The 24,447-nt window shown below is 35.0% G+C and overlaps 1 protein-coding gene across 1 annotated transcript in view; it reads right to left on the bottom strand.

Moving 5' to 3' along the window:
* Nucleotides 1–438: 438 nt before the first annotated feature.
* LOC121415848 (adenylyl cyclase-associated protein 1-like) overlaps nt 439–24,447 on the bottom strand; it is a 49,976-nt gene continuing 25,967 nt past the window's right edge. The window contains exons 3-13 of the mRNA XM_041609216.1: nt 24,287–24,387; nt 15,346–15,423; nt 14,825–14,968; nt 14,075–14,160; nt 13,411–13,516; nt 11,575–11,761; nt 9,704–9,894; nt 8,420–8,543; nt 7,463–7,545; nt 6,934–7,080; nt 439–2,906 (exon numbers count right to left, since the gene is read on the bottom strand). Of these exons, the coding sequence (XP_041465150.1) occupies nt 2,817–2,906; nt 6,934–7,080; nt 7,463–7,545; nt 8,420–8,543; nt 9,704–9,894; nt 11,575–11,761; nt 13,411–13,516; nt 14,075–14,160; nt 14,825–14,968; nt 15,346–15,423; nt 24,287–24,387 (1,337 nt within the window). The 3' untranslated portion in view covers nt 439–2,816. The remainder of the gene's footprint in view (nt 2,907–6,933; nt 7,081–7,462; nt 7,546–8,419; nt 8,544–9,703; nt 9,895–11,574; nt 11,762–13,410; nt 13,517–14,074; nt 14,161–14,824; nt 14,969–15,345; nt 15,424–24,286; nt 24,388–24,447) is intronic.

The following is a 24,447-nucleotide window of genomic DNA, read 5'->3' as shown; positions in this document are numbered from 1 at the left end:
ATTTATACCACGCTTCCTACTTCGTGTTTCTAGGCGCTTTACATGTAATTATCATTACCCTGGTCATTGGATCCACCACTGTTCCATCCATTCCAAAGTGCACTGTCTCCACTCCCTGGGCAGGATCCTGGCCAGGCAATCATTTTTTACCATGGACACGTGCCAATCTAATCACTTAGACATCCACATCCTACCGGGTGGGTGTTTCATAAAGCTGTTTGGAAGTTAAGAGTGATATTAGGAACGACTGGTGAGCCTTTCTTACGTATGTAACCATCGTCAATGAATACCACCTACCACAAGAAAGGATCACCAGTCGTTCTTAAAGTCGCTCTTAACTTACGAACAGCTTTATGAAACGGCCCCCTGGTACCAATTAACACACGAGTGGAGAGTGACAAACATGGATAAGTGCACATATCACCCCAAACAATTCTAAACTGAGCCAATTTATTGCTTTGCTTTCACACAATTCAGAGTACATTCAGATTCATAAGGCATGTATGCAGGAGCAATATTCTTGCCAAAAACCACCATATATTTTGTCTTCCATTCTTTTCCATAAAAAACAATATCATTACAAACAGTTCTAAATAGCAGAATTTGATACAAACCTGTATGATCAAATGAGCGACAATGGTTCCTTGTTAACTCGTAGCTTTGTGTAAGGTCATCACATGAAGTACAGTTTGTTAGTCTATGAGTAAATACAATATTTCTGTCTTAATCTCACCATAATATTGAACAGAAGATGTGTGTCTTTGCTCTGTGCTCTACCTACATCTAGTTAAGACACAGCTGAGTTTTCCCTAACATGCCTCTCGGATAGGTAACAAAAATTCAACAATTCATTACGCAGACAGGCACATGTGTAAGAACACTAATCTAGACGTAGGACACAATGATTCATTATTTATGGTGTTTCAATATTTGAAAGGATGCGACAAAATCAAATTGTGTGTTTAATCTTCCACTAACGGCTATTGCATATACATATATATGTATATTAATCTAAAAGAATATTAGATCACCTACATATACATTGATATTGGAAGTGGTTAATTGCATAATGATTTGTATAATTCCAGCACTACTACAGCTAATTTGCATACTACCAGTACTTTGAATAGTCCAGTGTTTCATAAACGCGAAACCCCATTCCCAAATAAGAATTTATCAAAGTTATACAGGATTTTCACATACTAGATTTATGTCAGTGTGTTACCAAAGCATTCACTCAATCCAAATTAAATGACTTTAAGTATTGACATTACATCTAAATACTATACAATGAAATAAAATTCAATTTAATTTAAATAAACATCAGGTCAAGGTATAAAGTGCAGACTTACTGGTAGCCAGCATGCTATAATATTGTTAAACCACACATTTTGCACAAAAAAAATGCCTATCAATCGACAAGTCTTCAAAATGGTTGGTTCCAGTTAGCTGGGGATATTTCTTAAGCTGAAAGCATTTATATTACCTGAATATTTCACCTTGAATAAGGGCTGATGAAAGTACATGTATTAAAACAAATGCTGGTTTGGGCTATACAGATTGGTTGACAAAAAGTTTCAAACTAACATACATCCAGTTGCACTTGGTGCTTTCCTACTCAAAATAAAAAATGTTAGTCAATATATTGCAGTATGTCAATCCCAATCAACGATAATCATATCAAATCTATTTGATAAAAAAACAATCACTACTAAAAAAAAAAAAACACACAGATTAAGTAACATCCAATCCTTAAAAAAAACTACATGTACAAAGAATATTCATATTAATGAAGAATGTCAAATACTAAACATGAAATTAAAGTCATTGATTTTAAAGACTGTGTGGCAAAATAAATATAAATATATATATATCTCATAAAACTCAGAATTGGGATACAACTACCATCACAAGCATAAAATTCGGCTGGTATCTTTTTCTTTTTCATTGGTCTAACTTTGATATATCATAACTTCTCATGAGTTACAAATTACCTACATGTATATATACTTTTGGTAATACATATATGGTCATCGTAATGTGTTATATTATAATCCATGATTTGCTGCTTATAACCACATAAACATGTCAAGAATCATATTCATAATTGAGTCCTTCCTTCAATTAATTTATAAATTAAACTTGCGAATAACGCAACATGGGGGGGGGGACCAGCTGATGTCACCAGCCAGTTTCCACTGCAGATGAATTGCAAGTTTCATTAATATCTTAATTGATAAATATGAAGGATGATTTTCTCATGGATGACTACCCCCACCGCCCCCCCCCCCCCCGAAAAATCCTTCACAATACTAAGGTAGGATATTATGAGAAAAATCAGAAATGATAATCTGAGCTTAACAACATTGTATCATCCATCCAAGAGATTTCATATTCTAGAATCTTCATTCAAAATGATAAGCAACACACATATGAAAACATTCTGAAATAAACAAAAAAACAGTTCCAAAGACTGTGTAATCATTGAAACGAAAAAATAAAAGGTTGCGTAATTTGATAACATTAAACAAACTAAACACTTATAAATCTAATATGATACCTGTCTAACATTGTTTGATCTGTATTAAGGTAACTCTAAATATATGGTATTTTTTAATGGCACACATGTTAAGTATGGTTCATTGTGGTATTTTCTACAAATCTTTCAATAATTTGGGTGATACATGAAATAAGTAAACGATCATAATCATATCCTTTGTAACCATACTGAAATTCCCTCAAGCATAATAATTTGCTGTTTGGGACTCTGAGGTTACACATATATTTATCTGCCTGTTTAGGAGAGGCGCCAGGATTTATCCCATTGACTCAGTACAGGTTGTGACCATACACTTCTTGTTTGCATCATACACACTTCTGTACTGCTCAGGAAGGGCATATTCAACCTACATGTAGAAGGAAGAGGAGGAGGAGAAATGCATAAACAAAAACAATGATAATTATAACATTTTTTTGGAACAGACCTGGGGGGGTGTTTCACAAAGATTTAACTATGACTTAGGTCGCACTTAAAAGGCTAACGCATACATGATATGAAACGCGCATTTTTATTTTTTTATTTTATGAAACGCGCAGGATTATTGATCAATGCACAATAGGGTGCATCCTCTTGGCACGATCTGCACAATACGGTCATGCCTTTTATACAGCGCGCAACAACACATTAAAGTGCGACTCTAAGTCATACTTAAATCTTTGTGAAACACCCCCCTGGACCCTGTTGCATCAAAGTTACCTTTATTGTAACTTTCCCATGCAATGGTAACTTGCATGGAATCCTTGAATTTGATTGGCTGTTGATCAGCATTACCACGGGAGTTAACATTGGATGGAAAAATTACCATAGTAGTAAGTTTTATGCAACTGGGCAAAGGTGGGTTTTTCATTAAGCTGTTTCCAGGTCATTAATGACTTCACTAATGACTGGTGTCCCTTTCTTGTGCTAAATTGTATATCACTACGTAACTGACTAGCACAAAAGAACATGTTCCAGTCGTGCATAACTTTACAAGTAGCTTTATGAAACACCACCCTGGGAGCTGTTACATGTACATAAAGCAGTTTGTAAAGTTCCAAAGGGCGTCACTTTTAATACAAATGACTGGAATATATTATTTGCTAAATCATTGGTCTATTTATTAAATTTGCATCTGCTAAAGTTGAATTTGAAATATGATCTTTGTAGATTGAAATTATTGTGCTTAACAAGCAGTTCAATTTCAATGACAAGTTAGACAAGAATTCAGTCTAACTTTGTTAAAACACATTCAGCTCAAATAGGCCGTGGGCCGAACAATCAAAAGTGCTTTAGTTTTTAACTTTTGCTTCACTTGACCCTGAGGTATTTTTTATATACTAAAAGAAATGAAGAAAAATACATTGATAAGGAAATAGCTTGTTCCCGCAGTAAACCCGCTTCAGTTAGCAAAATATGTAATTTAGAACTCTGGTTTCATCATGCTGCCTAGTTATTGTACGAGCCGCACATAGACATGTGCACTGCAACTGCACAGCGGAGTAATGTGAGCGCTATGCCGCCGAACTTCGAGTTGATTTGGTCAGTAATAAACAGTATTATTATTTCTACTCTCAGTATGTTGTATCCCTGGAAATGTCGTTGGACGTTAATCACCTACCTTTAGTTGTAAATCATCGCAATGTATGAATATTCTACAACATCCTCAAATTTCTCATCGTGTAATGTTCTCTGTCCTGAAAAAAACAACTTTTTTTTGTAGTTTGTATCTACACCTCATACAAATTCTTTCTCCTTCTTCCCATTCCCTCTCTATTCTTCCCTCGTCTTCTCAAAGAAGCAAGCATTTTCATCATCATTATTTTGTTGTCTGACAATAATATCCATCCTTATACCATCAGATAAAGAACACTTTGTCAGGAGAAACATATAAGTCTTCATCCATCCACCTTCCCCTGGTCTTCATTATTATGAATAAAGTTTTAAATTTCTGTTCACAAAATAATAAAAGGCACACATTTTGTATTCATCAGATTCTAAAAAATATTCACTAATTTTCCTTTCTTCTTCATACAAATCATATCTTGCAATGGAAATTATTACATTTACTAGAAGTAACATGGTTCTGTTTTTAGGAAAACTGAATCTTCCATAAGGGGTGGATCCGGTATTTTTCAAGGGGGGGGGGGCAAATTTTTGACAGGCAAAATAAAAAGGTTTTCAACCAAAAATTAAGGATATTTCGTACCAGAAAAAAATTGACAAGCAAAATATAAAAAAGAGGTTTTCAACCTAAAATTAGGAATATTTCGTACCAGAAAAAAAAATTGACAAGCAAAATAATGAAAACGTTTTCAACCAAAAATAAAGGATATTTCGTACCAGACAAAAAATTGACAAAAAAAGGGGTTTTCAACCAAAAATTAGGAATATCTCGTACCAGAAAAAAAATTTGACAAGCAAAATAATAAAAACGTTTTCAACCAAAAATAAAGGATATTTCGTACCAGACAAAAAAAAGGTTTTCAACCAAAAATTAAGGATAAATAAAATTTGACAAGCCCCCCCCAAAAAAAAATCTTTTGTTATTTTGCTTCTCAAAAGAGGGGTGCATCCCTTGGGATCCGCGCCTGTCTTCCATTGAATTTACTAAAATTAATATTATGCATTTACATTCATTTTTTCCTCGTTCTTTGTCTATATTTTTCTTTGATATAATCTCTTATTTCTCTCTCTCTCTCCTCTCATCCCCCTTTTTTTTCTCTTTCTTTAACTACACACAGACGCAGAAACCCAAAGATCGAAAGACAGGGCCAGAATAAAAACATTCATAAAAGGACGCAATCTGCCTTCTTAAATCATGTTAATGGAATCTATACATCTTGTCACTTTGGAAAAGGAATAAATATCATTTCTTAAAATTGGTCCAAGGCAAAGTATTATGCTATTATACCAGAATTCCACCAAGACTAGTCTAAATGTTCATTTTCAAGTGTTTGTTTGTGAATAAAATAGTTTATAAATACATATTTTCACCATATTAAATAACGCAGTTTGAATTAAGAAACGGCGCACTACGTACGTTCTGTGTATACAGCTGAATTGGCAATGCAAATTTTTCTGCTTCTATGTTCAGTTTCAGTCCGACACGTGAGTCTTCATTTTTCTCGACTGTTTCGATAAATTTGAGAATATTATTATGGAATATTCCCATATTGCGATGATTTGCATCTGAAGGTAGGTTGTTGACAGCCACAAAAATTTTTAAGTTACTTTACAGTGAGTCTATGAATAATAATAAGGCTCAATCCTGACCAATTTAGACTCGAAGTTTGGATAACAAGCGCGCATTTCTCTGCCGTGCTCATGGATGTGCTATGGCAGTGCGTATGGCTAAATGCGGCTCGTACAATTGTTAGGCAGCGTGATGAAACCCAAGTTCCGAATTCCATATTTCACTAACTGCAGCGATATGACTGCGGGAACAAGCAATTTCCCAATCAATGTATTTTTTTCCTTTTTTTCAATGTATAATAAAAACCTCAGGCTCCAACTGAAATGTTTTGACACGATAAACGCCTTCGGCCCACGGCCTAAACGACAAACATGTATAGTAGAAATAATGGGACAGTGTGGAACCCTAACTCTCTTTATTATCATTTCATTGGGCTAAGGTAGCTTTCCTCCCCATACAATCTTAAGAATCTTGTCCCAAAAATTCCATATACACTTTACAAGTATAGAAAATACATGCACAGCTGATCCTGAACATCCAAGGAGCACATAAGTATCCTTGTGGTACATCCTTCATATGAAATAATAATAATAATGAACAGTTCTTGTATAGCGCATAACACATTATGATTACAACGTCTCTTTCTGCTTTCAAAGAAATTGGATATTATTATCCCTGCTTTAGCTTTGAAATAGATAAGGGATGGCGTTGCATTTTCATTCATTACACAATTAATCTTCCTTCAAATTAAAAGTCATCTTTAATAATAATAATGCAGTTCTTGTATAGCGCATATCACATTATGTCATAACGTCCCTATGCACTTCCAAAGGACTTGGATATTATTACCCCGGCTTTAGCCCCGCAGCCTTTTACAGTGCGGTGGCATTTTAAGGAATAAATTCCTGCCAGGTACCCATTCACCTCACCTGGGTTGAGTGCAGCACAATAAGGATGAATTTCTTGCTGAAGGAAATTACGCCATGGCTGGGATTTGAACCCACGACCCTCTGTTTCAAAGTCAGAAGACTAATCCACTGGGCCACAACGCTCCACTATTTCCACAAATATTTGTGAATGAACACTAAATTTTTGCATGTCATCCGCAGCCATGATTATGGAAACTACAAACACCATCACAGGAAATTACCAAACAGACATATTCTTTCACAGGGCCAGAAAAGCTTTGACTTTGACTTACATAGTCTCCATCTTCTCCACTTGGGATAAGGATGTTCATTTCTGATGACTTGGCGCTAATGACTTCAGCAAACTTAGAATTTTCACTCAAGTACACCATACATCCATCTGTTTTGTCTATGTTTACGATGTGAGCTGTACCTGTTATCTGTAGAAAAATGAAAACAAATATAGATTTTTTTTTAGGGCGAGGTCATTTTCTGTAGGGTTCATTCTTAATGTATGTTGCAGCACAAATGACTGACATTGAGCGAAGTCACCAGGCTATTAAACAGGTTCTGATCATCTTACTATTTTGTGTGTGTGTGTGTAATTTGAGTTTGTTTTTTTCTTTTACAGATGTGAAACCAACGGGTAAGATAATTTTCACCTGGGGCCGACCTGCAACGTCACCATCCAGAAGGTGACTGACCAGGGCTCAAACCAAGAATCTCTGTGTCAATTCATAACTTCACCCATGAAGCGTGGATGACAGGTGCATGCCACAATGCCCATTGTACTTCAATGACTGAATATATGGAATAACTAACCTGCATTTTCATACTCTGGCAATTGACAACATCTAAAGACCCAAGGACACTCTCACAGACAACACCGACCTTCTTGCATGAATCTAAAAACAAATCAAGACAGAAGTATAAGTACTACTATTTCAACTACTAATACTACGACTACTAATAATAATACTAGTATAGGACATTTATATAGTGCATGACTCCACCTCAAGGTGTTCCGATATCACCCCAGCTAAGATCAGCAAACGTTCCTGGGGGGCTGTTTCATAAAGCTGTTTGTAAGTTAAGAGTGACTTAAAGAACGACTGGTGAACCTTTCTTATGGGCTAAATAATCACCAAATGGTGAATATCCCTTACCACAAGAAAGAATCACCAGTCGTTCTGAAAGTCACTCTTAACTTAATACAAAAACCTTTATGAAACGGCCCCCAGGTGTTCACAGCAGTGATTTAGTGTTTGTTTCACTGAGCCGAGCTGTTGAAGCCCAGAACGCCAATAATGTGGAAATAAGTGTGTGGTCACCGTAGTGGTTGTGCTGAAGTTATTGGTTGATATTTTTTTTTTTATTACAAGTGTGTGTTCCTAGCGCATACATGTATGAACAGGTGATTATTACACGCAAATTTCAATGATCACTGCCATGAAAGGTGATCCTCAAATTGACTTCGAGTATACTGCTTAGTTTTCCAAAAGGAGTAACAGTAGGTTTGAGATAAACCCAGACACATTTTGGGGTGCCTTAATAACTTAACATAACCCTTGAAAACTTCTTCCCCTGAAAACTACTTCTGACTTGCAGTGGTTCTATCTGTTATATAAGGGCTAACGATGCTCCAACCAAGTCTTAATACTTTTTGCCTGATGTCTGTGATTGATAGATTAGACTGCATGATCATGTCGACACATGTCCCTTTGTACGAGAAAAGCTATTCCAAAGATGACTGCAAAATGAAAAAATAGACATTCATACCAACAGTGATGGAGTTAACTTTGTTGGGGATGTTGATGACACTGTTGTCGCACTTGTAGATGTACACACTCTGCTTCATTTCAACTTGATCTAGACGGATGTCTGTATTGTTCGAATAGTATTCCTAGAATATACGATACAGAGAACGCATACTGTGTTAAAAATCTGACTGTTCATGTTAAAGGTGTACTCCGGGCTGAAAATAATTGTAGATAAATAAAAAGAGTACAATTCACAAAGCAAATTGCTGAAAATTTCATCAAAATCTGGTAACAAACAGTGAAGTTATAGAATCTTAAAATTTAGGAATATACCATGAAAACAGTTTTATACATATTGTCATGAATTTTCATGAGGTGGGCTAATGATATCACATCCCCACTTTCCTTTTTCTTATGATAATACATGAAATCATAATTGTTTCAATAACTTGCAGCAATAAATATCTGATGCACTAAATCAGTTGTCAATCTAACTTTTTTAGTTCTTGGAGGAAAATATGACATCATGAGATTGCTCACTGAATATTCATAAAGAACGCCTAGAACTGTTTCAGCGTTATACTGAAATCTTTAAAATGCCACAACTTTGTTATTCCTTGTCCGATTTTGATCAAATTTTCAATGTTTTGCCTGTCTGATTTTTCTTTATCTGTTAAAATCATTATTTTCAGCCTGGAGTACTGCTTTAATTGATTAACAAAAGCTATGGAACCATTTTTTTAAATTGGTGGGTTTATTACTTCTGTAACTTTAGAAAACAAGCATCAATATATGGGAGGATTCTCATTGTAATATAATATTTAATCAAGAATAATCAAACATGAAAACTGCATAAACCATGTCGTCAAATTGAGGGCTTGAAACCACCTTTTTTAATTATATTTGGTATAAAGTCTTCATAAACTTTGGTTTCTAACCACAGATTTGAAACCACCTTTGTGAATTCTGCCACTGTGATATTTGGCATGAAGTCTGCTTAAAAGGTTTCAACCATCAGTTTGAAACCATCTTTCTTAATTCCGGCCTTTGTGATATTTGGCATGAACTCTGCATAAATCATGGTTTCACCCATCGATTTGAAATCATCATTATGAATTCAGGCAATTCTGGTATTTGGCTTGAAATCTACATAAATCATGGATTCAATCATCGATTTGAAACTATCATTATGAATTCAGGCCATTCTGGTATTTGGCATAAAATCTACACAAATCATGGTTTCAACCATCGATTTGAAACCACCTTTGTGAATTGGCACCACTGTGATGTTTGTCTCACTTACCACATCCCATTTTCTCTGGGTGAGTTCAATCCTGGGTGGTTTCTTGACAGGGGCAGCAGCAGCGGCTTTAGGAGCAGACTTGACAGCCGGGGGTTGGTAGGGCTTTGCGGTGGTTGATACCTGCTTGGGTGGTTGTTTCCTTAGTTCTGGGTTCTTGTGGGTCTTCATGTCGTTAGTCACCTTCTTCAAACCTTGGTTGAAGAAAGGGGGGGAGGACCCACAAGAAAAATATCAAGAATACTGGTGCCAAATACTCTACTCGTTTGCATTATAAACCCAAGGCCCATGACACAAAGATTAGACTGTTTGCTTTGATTACAATATACAATTAAACGTGAAAATCAAGTGTACTATTAATTGCTAAACTTGGTGTTACAGGACCCAGGAGAGCATATCATCACCATTTGTTTTCCAGTGAGTTGTCAGACAACTTTCCTTATATTTGATTTGTTGAGAAGCACAGTTCCTATGGTAAAAGTCAGATAAAAACTTCCAAGTCCTTTCATAAATGTTCCCTATGCCATTCTCATGCTCTCTCTCTCTCTTTCATGCGCACTCTCTGAATAATGATAAAATAATAACATGCAACATTTATAAAGGGCTTAATAAAATGTTTCTAAGCACTGAATACTATTTCCCCGGCTTTAGCCTAGCTACCCTGAATGGACGCTCAAGCATTCAAGGAGTTTCTTCCTACCGGGTACCAGTTTACTACACCTGGGTAGGGAGTGACAAATGTAGATACGGTAAATGCCTTGACAACAGATGCGAGTTCTGCGGTGGGATTTGAACCCCAGACCTTGTGGTTCAAAGTCAGGAGACTTATCTACAACAACTCTGAATACATCATTAGATAGATCCAATTGGATGTGATCCAGTGCTTTAAATTCGTAATTTCCAAATAGAATTTAGAATTTTCTAATGAATTATGCGATACTATGTCGTGCATTTGCAAATAAATGCAAATGATACACCAACAGATATCAATGACCATAGACAGACAAAGTCTTGCTTCACAGAATGTATGTACAGGTAAAGGTATATTTGGACAAAATGAAAGGTGCGATTTCATTCTTTCAAGATTATTTGCTATATTAACCTCTGTGCTTGTACTCGCTGCATGCATGAGTACTTGTGTTCAAATTCATAATTTGAATAATTTTAATCTTAAAGCGGTCTGAAATTCTTGATACCCATTTTTTTTTATAATAGTTCACAGCTACATAAGCACTTGCCCAATTTCCAGGGGCAAGTAAAAGTTAGTGTCGGGCATGTGTTTTAAAGTAAAGACCAAAACTACTTGCCCGAATTGGGCAAGCAAAATTATCATAGAAGAATGACCAAAATTAGGGTCCATATGACATGATATTGACCCCAATTTTGGTCATGGAAGGCTAGATAAAATCACTTTGGAAAAAGAAACGCAATAACAAGGTAGATCAGTTCACGTCAAACGACAGAAAAGGTCAATGGTTTATAAAACTGCAAACTTTCTTTTGAAGAGGTAATTTAACTATTTTAACAAGGATATTTTCAGGCAAGTGAATAGATTTTTGGGCAAGTATATTACAATTATATAAAAATTTACTTGCCCAACTGATTAGAGACATCCTCCAATTTTCAAAACATATCAAAATTTCCCCAGATTGATCAGTTTAAAAATCAAAATGCGAGAAATGCCCTTGGCCCCAGCTTGGTCATTAAGTTCTCTCGGATACATATGTTTTTTAACATTTCTATGATTTCTCCTCCCCTACCTCTTCCCTCCTACCCCCCCCCCAATAAAAATCCATCATACTACCATGAGACAACTAGATTCAATCATCATTGAATGACTAGCTTGTGCAAATATGGATTCTGGCATGACTTACCGCTTGTGATATTTTCACCCTGGTTCAGGGAGGCGAAGAGAGCAGCCCTGCCGGAGTCGTCGCTTGAGGCGGGAGCAGCAGGACCAGAGGGGGGTACAACTGCTGGGGGTGGTGGAGGAGGGGGACCACCAGCTGCAGGTGGCGGTGGGGGAGCGGCCTTTGCTGATGGTGCGCTGGCATCCTTGCCCTAGATCCAGGGATATAAGATAAACATAGAGTTTTCTTCATGTACAAGACCTAAATATACCTATAGTTTACATTAATCAGTATTCACTCCAAAAATGTCATCACCTATAGGACCTGAATGTACCTATTGCTGACATTAATCAGTGTTAACTATTTAAACTGGCAACAAACAAACCCATTAAACACATTTTTTTTGTTTTTTCAATTTGCTTATGAGATCATGCAAAATTTTCTCAATGGTTTTCTGTGAAGCGTAGCATGTCTCTGGGCAACAGCATTAAATTTGTCTTTCATGAGCCCTGGCCGATGGATAACCATGTCTTTCTCCTCTTCTTTTCTATCATTTTCAAAACTTATCTGCATTTAATAATTACATTACATTGGATGGCTCAGAATGGAATACTAGAAATATTTCAAGAGTTCAGGAAAATATTCCACGAATCGCAGATGAGTGGAATATTTCTGGTACCTCATGAAATCAAGCCATCGCCCATCCAACATAATTATTATCATATATCCCAACCCCCCCCCCCCAAAAAAAGAGAGGGAGCAATTTGATTTAACAAGTCATATCACTTATCACATTATGCCATTATCACTTCATAGGATTAAATTTGATCGTTGACATGCTACTTCCATGTAGTTCATTATGACGTCATTGAGCGTAGAAGTTCTTTATGCTGCGTATCGCATTCAGGGTTCCCAGCTTTTCAAGAAAACAAAATTCCCTGATTTTTCCCTGACAATGTTTGAAATTTCCCTGATATTATTTAAACCCATTCCAAGCTTTGCATGTTTTCTAAGTTGTTGCAGTGAATTACATGTATTTTCAGCATAAACAAATAATGTAAAACGAATAAGTACCACCATGACCAGTCATTCGATGGATGTTGTTTCGATATGCAACAAAATTTAATAGTCTGACTGACTACCGTGCTTTAGACTTTTGGGCTGATCAGAATTCCCTGATTTTTCCCTTGTTTGAGGTATTTTTTATCAGATTCCTTGAATTTTCCCTGACTGGAAAAAAGTAAAATAATTTTCCCGGTTTTTCCCCTGATGGGCTGGTAACCCTGGCATTGCTTTCATTGTTGAACACGTTGTATTTTTCACGCATTAATGCACGCGCCCTAAACCGTTGAATATGCTCTAATATTCAATAGCAAATTTTGAGCATATGGGATATTCATCGGATTTCAGTCCTATTTAGGGATACGCTCCGATACTGCACGGGCAATTGATGCAGACTAAAATACACATTCTTAATGCATCGCTAAAACACTCTATAAAGGTGATATTTAAAAATATTTCATTTTTGTTTTTTCTTCTTTCACATAGCATGATTATTAATTTTTGTGGCCAAAGAAATAATAAATTAATACTAATAATCACAAGATTGATTCCATATTTTTAATACTTTGCAAGTCTACTGCAGGTAATATCTATCTTAAAGTGTATCTTTAGTTTTGGTAAATCTCCCCCCCCCAAAAAAAAAAAAAAGTGAATTTACCATTCTTATATTTCTATATTACTATAATATGAATTAGTATGCCCTAAAAAGAAAAAAAAAGAGGTGAAGGATTCAAGGATACCCGCTAAAAATATGTATTGGACAAATTTTGGTCTAATACTACTTCTCATGAAGCTCACCTGTCTGTTCCATGTGACGCCTGTAAGATGATGTTTTTTGACATAAACCTCAAGTTCTTGGATGAGCTTGATCAACGAAGATTTCCATTCAACATGTCTCGGGTCACTGTTATCACAAAAATGGTAGGAAAATAATTTTATCTCACAATGGGGCAACTGGGGAACTTTGGGGGCTATTTCTTTCATTTTAAGGGCTTCTTTAAGGAGCAACAAGCAATTATACAAATATCATTATTGTGCCACTGTAAGAATATAAATTTTCCAAATAATCTTGAATATTGTTTGTGACAGACCTTGAGGCGACCCCACAAAGGATGGTCGCCCCAAAGCATGCATTTTGGGAGGAATTTTAGGGATGAAATTGCCCTCATGTATTTCCTATGCTGACTGTAAAAGGAATACACTTATTATTGAAAGTATCAAGAATACCAAAAAGTGTTTAAAATGTTGAGAAATCATTGGAGACACTGCTAACGTGGCATACTCCAAGCCCCTGGATTAATCAGTGCTTTTGTCTATTAAACATGGACTGGCCCACTGTTACAATGAAAGAACTCTTTATCTCAACATATAGGCCTACTGTAGGTAAGAGAAAAACATTTGTATAAGATGTAAAGTTGAGTTCACAGTGAGAAAATACAAAGGTAAGAGCAAAAAGACTAACCTTTCTCTAAATTCTTTCAGGATTTTGTTGATGTAAAACATTGCTGAGCTCTGCATTTCTTTCACGTATGGTGCTGGCTTGCTTTGCTGTGAAAAGAAGATGAAAATAGCTCATAGATATAATATATCCAACGTCACTCTCAGCAACAGTGCCGCTATTACCATAACCATCATGATGATCATCCTTATTACAAGTACCAGAAACATCTTCATTACACATTTCGTCGCACGCACCACGAACCGTCCTCTCTGCGCAGAGACAGTGCGCTATTGCGCCTCGCGATTTCACCATGAACCGTCCTCTCTGTTACGATGCCCACTGTGGCGTAAATAATTCATTTCAAGAAAATGTAAAGATACGAGATGAAACTTTGGAACCTGAACTATCGAACAAAGACACCGGTAAATAGTTTACTCTCTTTGTAGGTGCACTTATTGCTGGTTTTAAAAAAACTTTTTTTTAAGTGCATTCTCTGCAAAACTAACTTTCGCATCGAAGTGCGCAGAGAGGACGGATCGTGGTGCGTACAACGATTTAATACCATCACAATCACCACACCATCATCACCATCGCCATCCTCCTCATCATCATCATCATCCCCCTCCTCCTCATTTTTATCACCGTCACCATTATCAACATTATCATCAGCATCATCATCAACATTAGTTGCAGTATTATTGCTGTCATCATCATTATCATCAACATTACTAACTTCATTATTATCTCCTGTTCTTTGAGTTTGATACTTACCATACCAATCCATAACATCATCTCGGCACTTTCAGCAATAGCTGCTATATTGTTGAAAAACTTGGAAGATTTCTTAGCATCCCTGTACTTCCGAATTTCTTCCAGCTTTTCATAAGTTGGAACCACAAGCTCTTTCAAAGTTTTCTTCAATAATATAAGAAAAAGCAGTGAGTATAAAAGATTAGCCAAAAATTTACGACATAATCTACCAATAAAAAGTATTATAAAATGGGTTCAAGGATGTAGCCAATGGTGAGTGTTTATGTTAGTCATATGCTTATAATTCAAAACAAACTACAGTCAAGCTCATTCAGGTGCAGCTTTGTACAGTCAGCATGCAGGCCTTTCCAGAACACCCCCTCCAACTTGTCATGGAACATGTTCTTCTTACAAAGACATTCAAAATCTTCAAAATATGTTCTGTAAGTAAAACTATATGCATAGCGTGTTTCTCAGTCCAATAATACGGTTTTGAAGGTTTTACAAATTTCTAAGTATGGCCTTGAAGACTGATATCATACCTCATTTGGTTGCTTGCTTTCTGCTGCTATTGTCAGAAATGCTCGTTGGGTCCCAAAGCCTTCCTTTAACAAACCAACCTGTCACATTAAAAAAAAAAATCATTTTTTTTTACAAAATCAAATCAATATGGTAATACTTTGCAATAGCTGAGCTCCCTCCATTGGTTAAATCATATGTACTGTATGCCATCAGTGTCTTTTTTTTTATCTAAAATTATTTGAGTCATTAAACACACCAGGGTCTCATAACACAAAGATTGGCGATTAATCGTATGCTTCATCTCCACGATTAATCGTACAATGTAGTCAATGTAATCAATTGTAGAAAAATGTACTATGATGATTGCTAAGCTTTGTGATAGGTACCCCTCTTCTTTATTCCAAAGGATTTTATCAATCAGGTTAAACAGCCCAAGAGTAATGCAAATTAAGATCAAGTGTGTCCCTGTTAAGTTTTATCAGAGGCGACACTCGTCACCAAGATGTCACTGTCATAAAAATATAGCAGGTTAGTGTCTTATCTGGCACCTAAAACATTGTCAAATCCTTTTTTCGTAGACCTGGTGCCCATAACCCAAACCTTAGCAATGATCATAGACCATTTTTTTATAGATTAATTGCAATGACTACAATGGTCTTCAAACTTGTAAATTAAACGATGATCCTTTTTTGTGTACTGGACCCTGGAGGCTGTTTCCTAAAGCAGTTTGTAAGTTACAATATTACTTGACACTTACTTTACTTAACGCACAACCGATGACCCTTTCTTTTGGAAAATGATATACCTTACAGGTCAAGTCCACCCCTGAAAACATTGATTTGCTCAGTAAATAGAGAAAAATCAAACTACATGTACATGTAGCATAATGCTGAAAATTTCATCAAATTTGGATGTGAAATAAGAAAATTATATTTTAAAGTTTCGCTTCTTTTTCACAAAACAGTGATGCACAACTCAGGGACATGCAAATGAGACAATCAATGATGTCCCTCACTCATTATTTCTTTTGTTTTTAATTGTTTGAATCATACAATGTTTTGTTTTTTTACAGATTTGACAATAAGGATCAACTTGACTGAACCATATAGTATTAAAACAATGTTAATTCTACATGTTCATAGGGGGAATCAATCGCCGTTTCACTTGACAATGGGGAGAAAATTATATTTCATATAATAAAACATAGAAGAAATAGTGAGTGGATGATGTCATTAGTCTCCTCATTCGCATACCAACCAGGATGTGCATACAACTGCTTTGTGAAATTAAGCGAAACTTTTAAATGTTATGCTTGTTGGATTTTTCTCTATATTCAAATCAACTATATTTTGGTGGACTTGTCCTTTAACTTATCATTTGTGATTTAGCTCCTGAGAAAGGATTACCTATCGTATGTCAAGTCATAATATAAAGTCATATGAAGTGTTGCTTTTATACAACACCAAAACAATCAGTTAAATTTGTCAAAACATTCTTGACTATTACTAATTGTGCAAAGACATGCAGGCAGATGCTTAAAGGATGGCTGCATAGAAAGATCTGAAGAGGCTGGCTCAAAACCACACTGCCTGAAGGAACATCATTGAGAGTCTCTGTGTCCCAGGAGGGGGCAATACATGCAAGTAAGTATCTATTAAAGGGATGCTCCAGCTGAAGATATTTTTATCTCAATAAATAGAGTAAAATTCACATAGCAAAATGTTGAAAATTTTACCAAATTTAGATAACAAATAACGAAGTTATTAAATTTTAAAGATTTGCATCATGACGGTGAAACAGTTCTAGGCACATCTTCATGAATATTCATTAGGTGGGCTGATGATGTCATATCCCCACTTTTTCTTTTGTAACTTATTATATGAAATAAGGCTTTTTCAAATTTTTCTACCAAGAAGTATAAAACGATCAGATTGAAAACTGATTAGTGCATCAGTTATTTCTTGCTGCAACTTATTTCATCGTAATGGAGACACATCATAATACACATAAATGAAGCAAGTGGAGCGCCTCTGGCAGTCACACCTGCATTACACGGTTCAATATAGCAGCAGTGCTGACTTTGGAACTTCTATAAAATAATTATTCACAAAAAACACCATTCATATAATGGTACAATACTATGTTCATTGACCCTAAATGATCGTTGACCTTGGTCATGTGACCTGAAACTCAGACAAGATGTTCAGTAATACTTGATTAAAATTATGTCGAGGTTTCATGAACTAGGTCCATATACTTTCTAAGTTAAGCGGTCATTTCAAAAACTTAACCTTCGGTTAAGATTTGATGTCGACACCGCTGCTGCCATTGGAAAAGCTGCGCCTACCTGTATATCCTCACTCTGTTTTGCAGATGAGAAAAAATTGCAACGATTATGATTTCATGTAATAACATACAAAAAAGGTTAAGTGGGGATATGACATCATCAGCCCACCTACATGTAATTAAAATTCAAGAGGGCATGCCTACATGTAGAACTGTTTCACCGGAATAATGCAAATCTTTAAAATTCAATAACTTTGTTGTATTTGTTATCGGATTTTCATGAAATTTTCAGTATTTTGCTCTATGAATTTTACTCTATTACATATCTTCAGCCCGGAGTATCCCTTCAGTTTTCTGACAAATTATCCTCAGAAAGTAATGTTGAATTGCCTTTTTTTTATTCAGATTTAGGCAGGAAATTCCTGGTACACTACAGGGAAAAAGAAACTTGGCATGATTTTGCGGGATGCGCATTTTCCCGTTAGGCACTTTTTGATCAAAACACGATGCAATCTCGAAGCAATCACGATGCAATCCCGTTATTTTTAGGCCACTTCAAAATGGATAACGGGATTTTCAACCCGCAAGATCGATATTTCAACACGCTATCAACTTGATAGAAAATCCTTAATTCCCGATAGACAGCGGGCCACTGCTAGCGCGCGCATCAAACGCGTCCCCCGATAGAAATCCATGTGCGCAGCTCTTGACCGAGTGACCCCGTTATAGTTACGTCTTTGGCTTAAAAGACGAGTAGATTCTCTTTCCAATGTTTATTTACGGTGCTAGCTCCATGATTTATTTTCCAGTGTTTGTTACCAATGACTTCTTCCGTTTAAAGGACGATTAGATAATCCTTTTTTTATCTTTCATTTTTATCTTTTCTGTAATTTTATAAAACTTTAATCAGGTACGTATTTCATTCAAACAACGAGTAATTTCATCATTTTCTGTTCATTACGTGTTTTTTTTTATTTCATCATGTCTTTTATAAAAGATTCGCTTTCCATCATTTACTGTTCATTGTTGTTGTTTTTAATCAGTAATAATTCGTTCATTTAAAGGACGAGTAGATTTGCTAACCATCATTTTGTGTTCATCAATTCTGTGTTTTTTTTATTTCATCATCACGCTTTCCGCCATTTCCTGTTCATTAATTCTGTATTTCTTATTTTATCAGTTAGTCGTTCATTTAAAGAACGAGTAGATTTGCTTACCATCGTTTTTCTGTTCATTCTTTTTTCCCATTTAATCGGTTGCGACTTTCATTCAAGGACGAGTATAATTCAGTTTTGAGTTTTATTTATGGAGTTATGAAATAGAGATTGTAACAGAATTAATCGTAGTTATAGAAATTTGAATAAAACACAACCTTTGAGATACGAAATCCACATTAAGAATGGAACAGAGATGACTATATTTGCTAACCATCATTTTTTTGTTCATCAATTCTTTGTTGTTATTTTCATCACTTATGACTTTTCATCAAAGAAGATTTACTTTCCATAATTCCATTATTTTCTGTTCATTAATTTTTTTTTTATTATTATTTTATCAGTTACGTCTGCATACGTCGTTCATCTAAAGGACAAGTGAGATTCGTCTCCCATAATTTTCTGTTCGTCAGTTATGTGTATTTTTTTTAATTTCATCACTTACGTCTTTTATTCGAGGAAGATTTGCTTTCCATCATTTTCTGTTCAATGTTTTTTTTAATCCGTAATACGTCGTTCATTTAAAGGACGAGAAGATTTACTAACCATCATTTTCTGTTCATCAATTCTGTTTTTTTTATTTCATCACTTACGTCTTTTGTTAAAAGATTTGCTTTCCGCCATTTTCTGTTCATAAATTCTGTATTTCTTATTTTATCAGTTACGTCGTTCATTTAAAGAGCGAGTAGATTTGCTTGCCGTCATTTTTCTGTTCATTCTCTTTTTTTTTCATTTAATCGGTTACAACGTTCATTTAAAGGACGAGTATTATTCAGTTTTGAGTTTTATTTATGGAGTTATGAAATAGAGATTTAGAATCAAGTTATTGTAACAGAATTAAACATATAGTTATACTTAAATAAAAAACAACCTTTGAGATACGAAATCCATATTAAGAATGGAACAGAGATGACTATATTTGCTAACCATCATGTTTTTGTTAATCAATTCTGTGTTATTTTCATCACTTACGACTTTAAATCAAAGAAGATTCACTTTCCATAATTCCATTATTTTCTGTTCATTAATTCTGTATTTTTTTTATTTTATCAGTTACGTCTGTAATGCGTCGTTCATCTAAAGGACAAGTGAGATTCGTCTCCCATAATTTTCTGTTCGTCAATTATGTTTTTTTTTTTATTTCATCACTCTTACGTCTTTTATTCGAGGAAGATTTGCTTTCCAACATTGTTCTTTAATCCGTAATACGTCGTTCATTTACAGGACGAGAAGATTTGCTCACAATCATTTTCTGTTCATCAATTCTGTTTTTTTTTATTTCATCACTTACGTCTTTTGTTAAAAGATCCGCTTTCCGCCATTTTCTGTTCATAAATTCTGTATTTCTTATTTTATCAGTTACGTCGTTCATTTAAAGAGCGAGTAGATTTGCTTGCCATCATTTTTCTGTTCATGCTTTTTTTTCATTTAATCGGTTACGATGTTCATTCAAAGGACGAGTATTATTCAGTTTTGAGTTTTTATCTATGGAGTTATGAATTAGAGATTTAGAATCAAGTTATTGTAACGGAATTAATCATATAGTTATAGAATAACTTAAATAAAAAACACAACATTTGAGATACGAAATCTATTAAGAATTGAACAGAGATGACTATATTGGCTAACCATCATTTTTTGTTTATCAATTCTGCATGTGTTTATTTTCATCACTATCGACTTTTAATCAAAGAAGATTCACTCTCAATCATTTTTCTGTTCAATTCTGTATTTTTATTTTATCAGTTACATCGTTCATTGCAAGAACAAATCTATTCCCTTTCCATCATTTTTTTAGTCCCCAAAATTATGTTTTTTAATTGTTTCATCAATTACGTCTTTTATTCATAGAAACGCTTTCCATCATTTTTCTGTTCAACAATTCTGTATTTTTATTTTATCAGTTACATCGTTCATTCCAAGAACCAATAGATCCCCTTTCCATCATTTTTCTCTTCATTAATTGTTTTTTCATCAGCTACGTCAAAGAACGAATAGATTCGCTTTCCATCATTTTTCTGTTCATCAGCAACTCTTTTTTTTATATTTAATCAGTTACTTTGTTTATCTGAAGGAGGGATGGATTCGCATTTTCTGTTCATCAATTCTATGTTTTTTTTTTTCAGCTACGCCTTTCATTCAAAGAAGATGTAGATTTGCCTGACATCATTTTCTGTTCATCAATTCTGTTTTTTTAATCACTTGTATCCATGGTTCATTCAAAGAACGAGTAGTTTTATTTTCCATCATTTTTCTATTCATCAAGACAGACATTGTACCTTAATTCCTAGGAGGATTTGAATAGTAAATGGAAATGTTCAAAACAAATTGTCAAAGCCTTCATTTTCTGAAAATAATAAATTGTTTAAAATAACGTGATAAGTAATTTTCCTATATTTCCAAATTTTCACAACATAATGAAGCACACTATCAGTAGATTTTATTTTCAAGAGACCAAACATCTTTATGGAAAGAGGGGTGCGATATTCCAAAGCTGGTGTCATACCGTAAAAAAATTGTAATAGGCCTATCTGTATTTTGGTGTATTTTTTCGGGGGTGGAAGTCTGATTGATTTTAAAAATATTTATGTATTTGATATGATGAGTGTTAAGTCATATCCATTGGCATTGCGGCATAGACCCCAACCGCCCTTCAAAGCATTATATTTTGTGCGAATAAATCTTTCATCCACCCAACTAATGTATAGTGAGTGGAATATAATGTGTACAACTTGTTATAAAGTTTTGTATATTTTTCTAACAACTGCGGATCGAATGCTGAGAGAGAAGAATATTGGGGATAATGGGAAATAAAATGCAGAATCGTGTGCAGGACACGGAGAAGATGAAAAAAAAGGACAACTCCATATTCCGTATCCGTCCGACCGGGACATTCATGAAATTTTCTGTCCCTGATTTCTTTTACTTTTGACAGTCTGTGCACTGCAAAAACTGCGGTGTTAATTCAACACCAGTCTGGAATCTATATGACCACACTAGAGAGGTGTTAAAAAAACATTGGTTTGGTTTTGGACTAATTCCAAATATGCGTTTATACAACACCAATTATTATTAATAAATCATCGATTTGAATGTTTCGTGTGGTCATATATTCCAGACTGTTGTTCAATAAACACCGCAGTTTTTGCAGTGTGGTCAGTTTATGAAAATGAAGTAAAACTTGAGAAAAAAGGGAATCGGACGTACAAAAAGGTTGATAATTTTTTGGAATTGTCCAAAAGGAAGGGAAATAAGAAAGGACCAGGTTCAGGACATGGCTAAGAAGTCGAAGAAAATTATAAGGAAAATAAAAAAAGGAATAAACTACAAAAGAGGAGGAAGAGAAGAGGAAGAAAATATTTCGCTCTGTGCAATCAAAATGAACGTCTCTTTTATTGCCGTAAACATGGTAAATGCGTTTGTTTCCGAACAATTTGTTTTGGTGCCTTCTTCAAGATCTGAAGTCGTAACGAAACTCATTTGAAAAAAAAATATTTTAGAAAAGGCAAGTACAACTCGTATCTTTCAAATGTTAGGGATGATTTCACGTCGTATAACATATTTTTGTGATATTTTTACCTCACAACTCTTTACGAATACGAACCTTCAACAATTCTTAGATTATTATTTCTTATACCTCTTTACCATGCCGTGTGCTCCAAGATCCAATCGAATCTCGTATTATTTCGAAAGTGAAGTATCCGATTTTACGTTATAAATCATATCGATATGATATGATTTATACTTCAATACATTTTACGAATCCATATGTTGAAAACCAACAATATTTCTAGATTATTCATACTTTTTATCAAGCCAGGGCGCTCCAATATCCAAGCGAAACTCGTATCTTTCAAAAGCTATTAATGATTTTTTAACTCCAAATTCTTTACGAATATGTTAAGAACCTTCAACAATTTTACATTATCATTTTCATATAATTTGATCTGGCTAAGGTGCTTCAATATCCAAGCGAAACTCGTAGCTTTTGAAAGCTAAGAAAAATTATTTTACGTCATAGATTACATGGATATGATTACTTTCTTCCTTAAAACATTTTACGAATAATTATGTCAAGAACCTTCAACAAAATTAATAGATTATCAATCATTTTCATACGCTTTAATCAGACCAAGGAGCTCCAATATCCAAGCGCAACTCCTATCTTTCAAATGCTGAGTATGATAATTTCATGTCATAAATCATAGCTGACATGATTACGTCATAACTCTTACGAATAAAGAACCATCAACAATTTCTAGATTATATTTTGTACCTTTTTATCAGGGTCTGTGCTCCAAGATCGAAGCGAAACTCATATATTTCGGAAGTAAATTTGAGTGATTTTACATCATGAATCATATCGATATTATATTTTAACCTCAAAACTCTTTACGAATTTGTTAAGAACTTACAATTATTTTTAGATCATCATTAATTTCAAGTCGTAAATGGGTGATTTCAAGTTCGGTGTTGACCTTTTTGGTGTTGGTGTATGGTCAATTTTTACACGATTATAACGCCAAACATAAAATGAAGATGGTCCCGAAAAGTCAATCACTAGTTGTTGAGATGACAATAATGTGATCTGAATCAGTTATGCAAACTTGAATAAGTTTTAGAGTTAGGGGAAGCAATCAAAATTTCAACACCATCAGGGCCGACACCGGACTTGAAATATCTCAATCAGATGATTTCCATTTCATAACTCTTTACAAATATGTTAAGGAACTTCAACCATTTTATAGATTATCATTTTATACCCGTTTTTGTCACACCGGGATGTCTCTATTATTCCGAAAATGCGTCTTTAATATTTCTTATCGGAGAACATAAATTCTGTTCAAAATGTAAATGGACATTATCTGAAATTGTGAAAGCCTCAAGACAATCTTAAAACATGTCCCGCCTTATAATCATGAATAAGAAGGGTTTCCTCTTTACAAAAAAAAAACACATTCGGATATTCAATGAATGATCTGTGAACACGCAATATTCATGTCAGAGTAAAAATGAATTAGCAATGAAAGTCGTCAATACAGTTACATTTCCACTTCAATCCTTTTTGTTCAGTTTCGCGCAAGGGTGATCATTCCCTTTAAAATCATTTCCTGTTGTCGTCTCGCCTTTTAAAAGGTGCGCGCGCATGTCCTGAAACTAGCTTGCGCATACATCTATCGCGCAAAAACGCGCGTCAAACCAACGGGATCTCGGTGGAAGCATGGAAATCACGTTAGAAGCGGGGATGAAAATCACGACCGCGCACGATAAAATCACGACCGAGCACGCTAGAATTTGCGTCTCACTTTTGAGTTTCCCGCTACAAATCCGTTCAAATCCCGTTAGACCATCCCGCACATTTGCTAGCGTGTTTCACGATCCCGAATGCCAATTTTCTTTTTCCCTGTAGTGTATATTCCAGGAAAACTGCCAACCCTGCCCTAAAAAAAAATCAACATACCCCTGCTGCAATATCAGGATCAATTTGGTTGCTGATTGTGACTAAATTGGCCAATGCACCATTGATAAGCTCGTCAAAGTCTTGGACAGAAGCAGAACTTCCTACATGGAGCAAAATACAGAGGTGGTTTTATGATTCAAGTTTGATTTGATTTTTCATTG

This window comes from Lytechinus variegatus, chromosome 1 (assembly GCF_018143015.1).
Source record: "Lytechinus variegatus isolate NC3 chromosome 1, Lvar_3.0, whole genome shotgun sequence".
Lineage (NCBI taxonomy): Eukaryota > Metazoa > Echinodermata > Echinoidea > Temnopleuroida > Toxopneustidae > Lytechinus > Lytechinus variegatus.
This window is presented reverse-complemented; position numbering and strand designations above follow the sequence as displayed.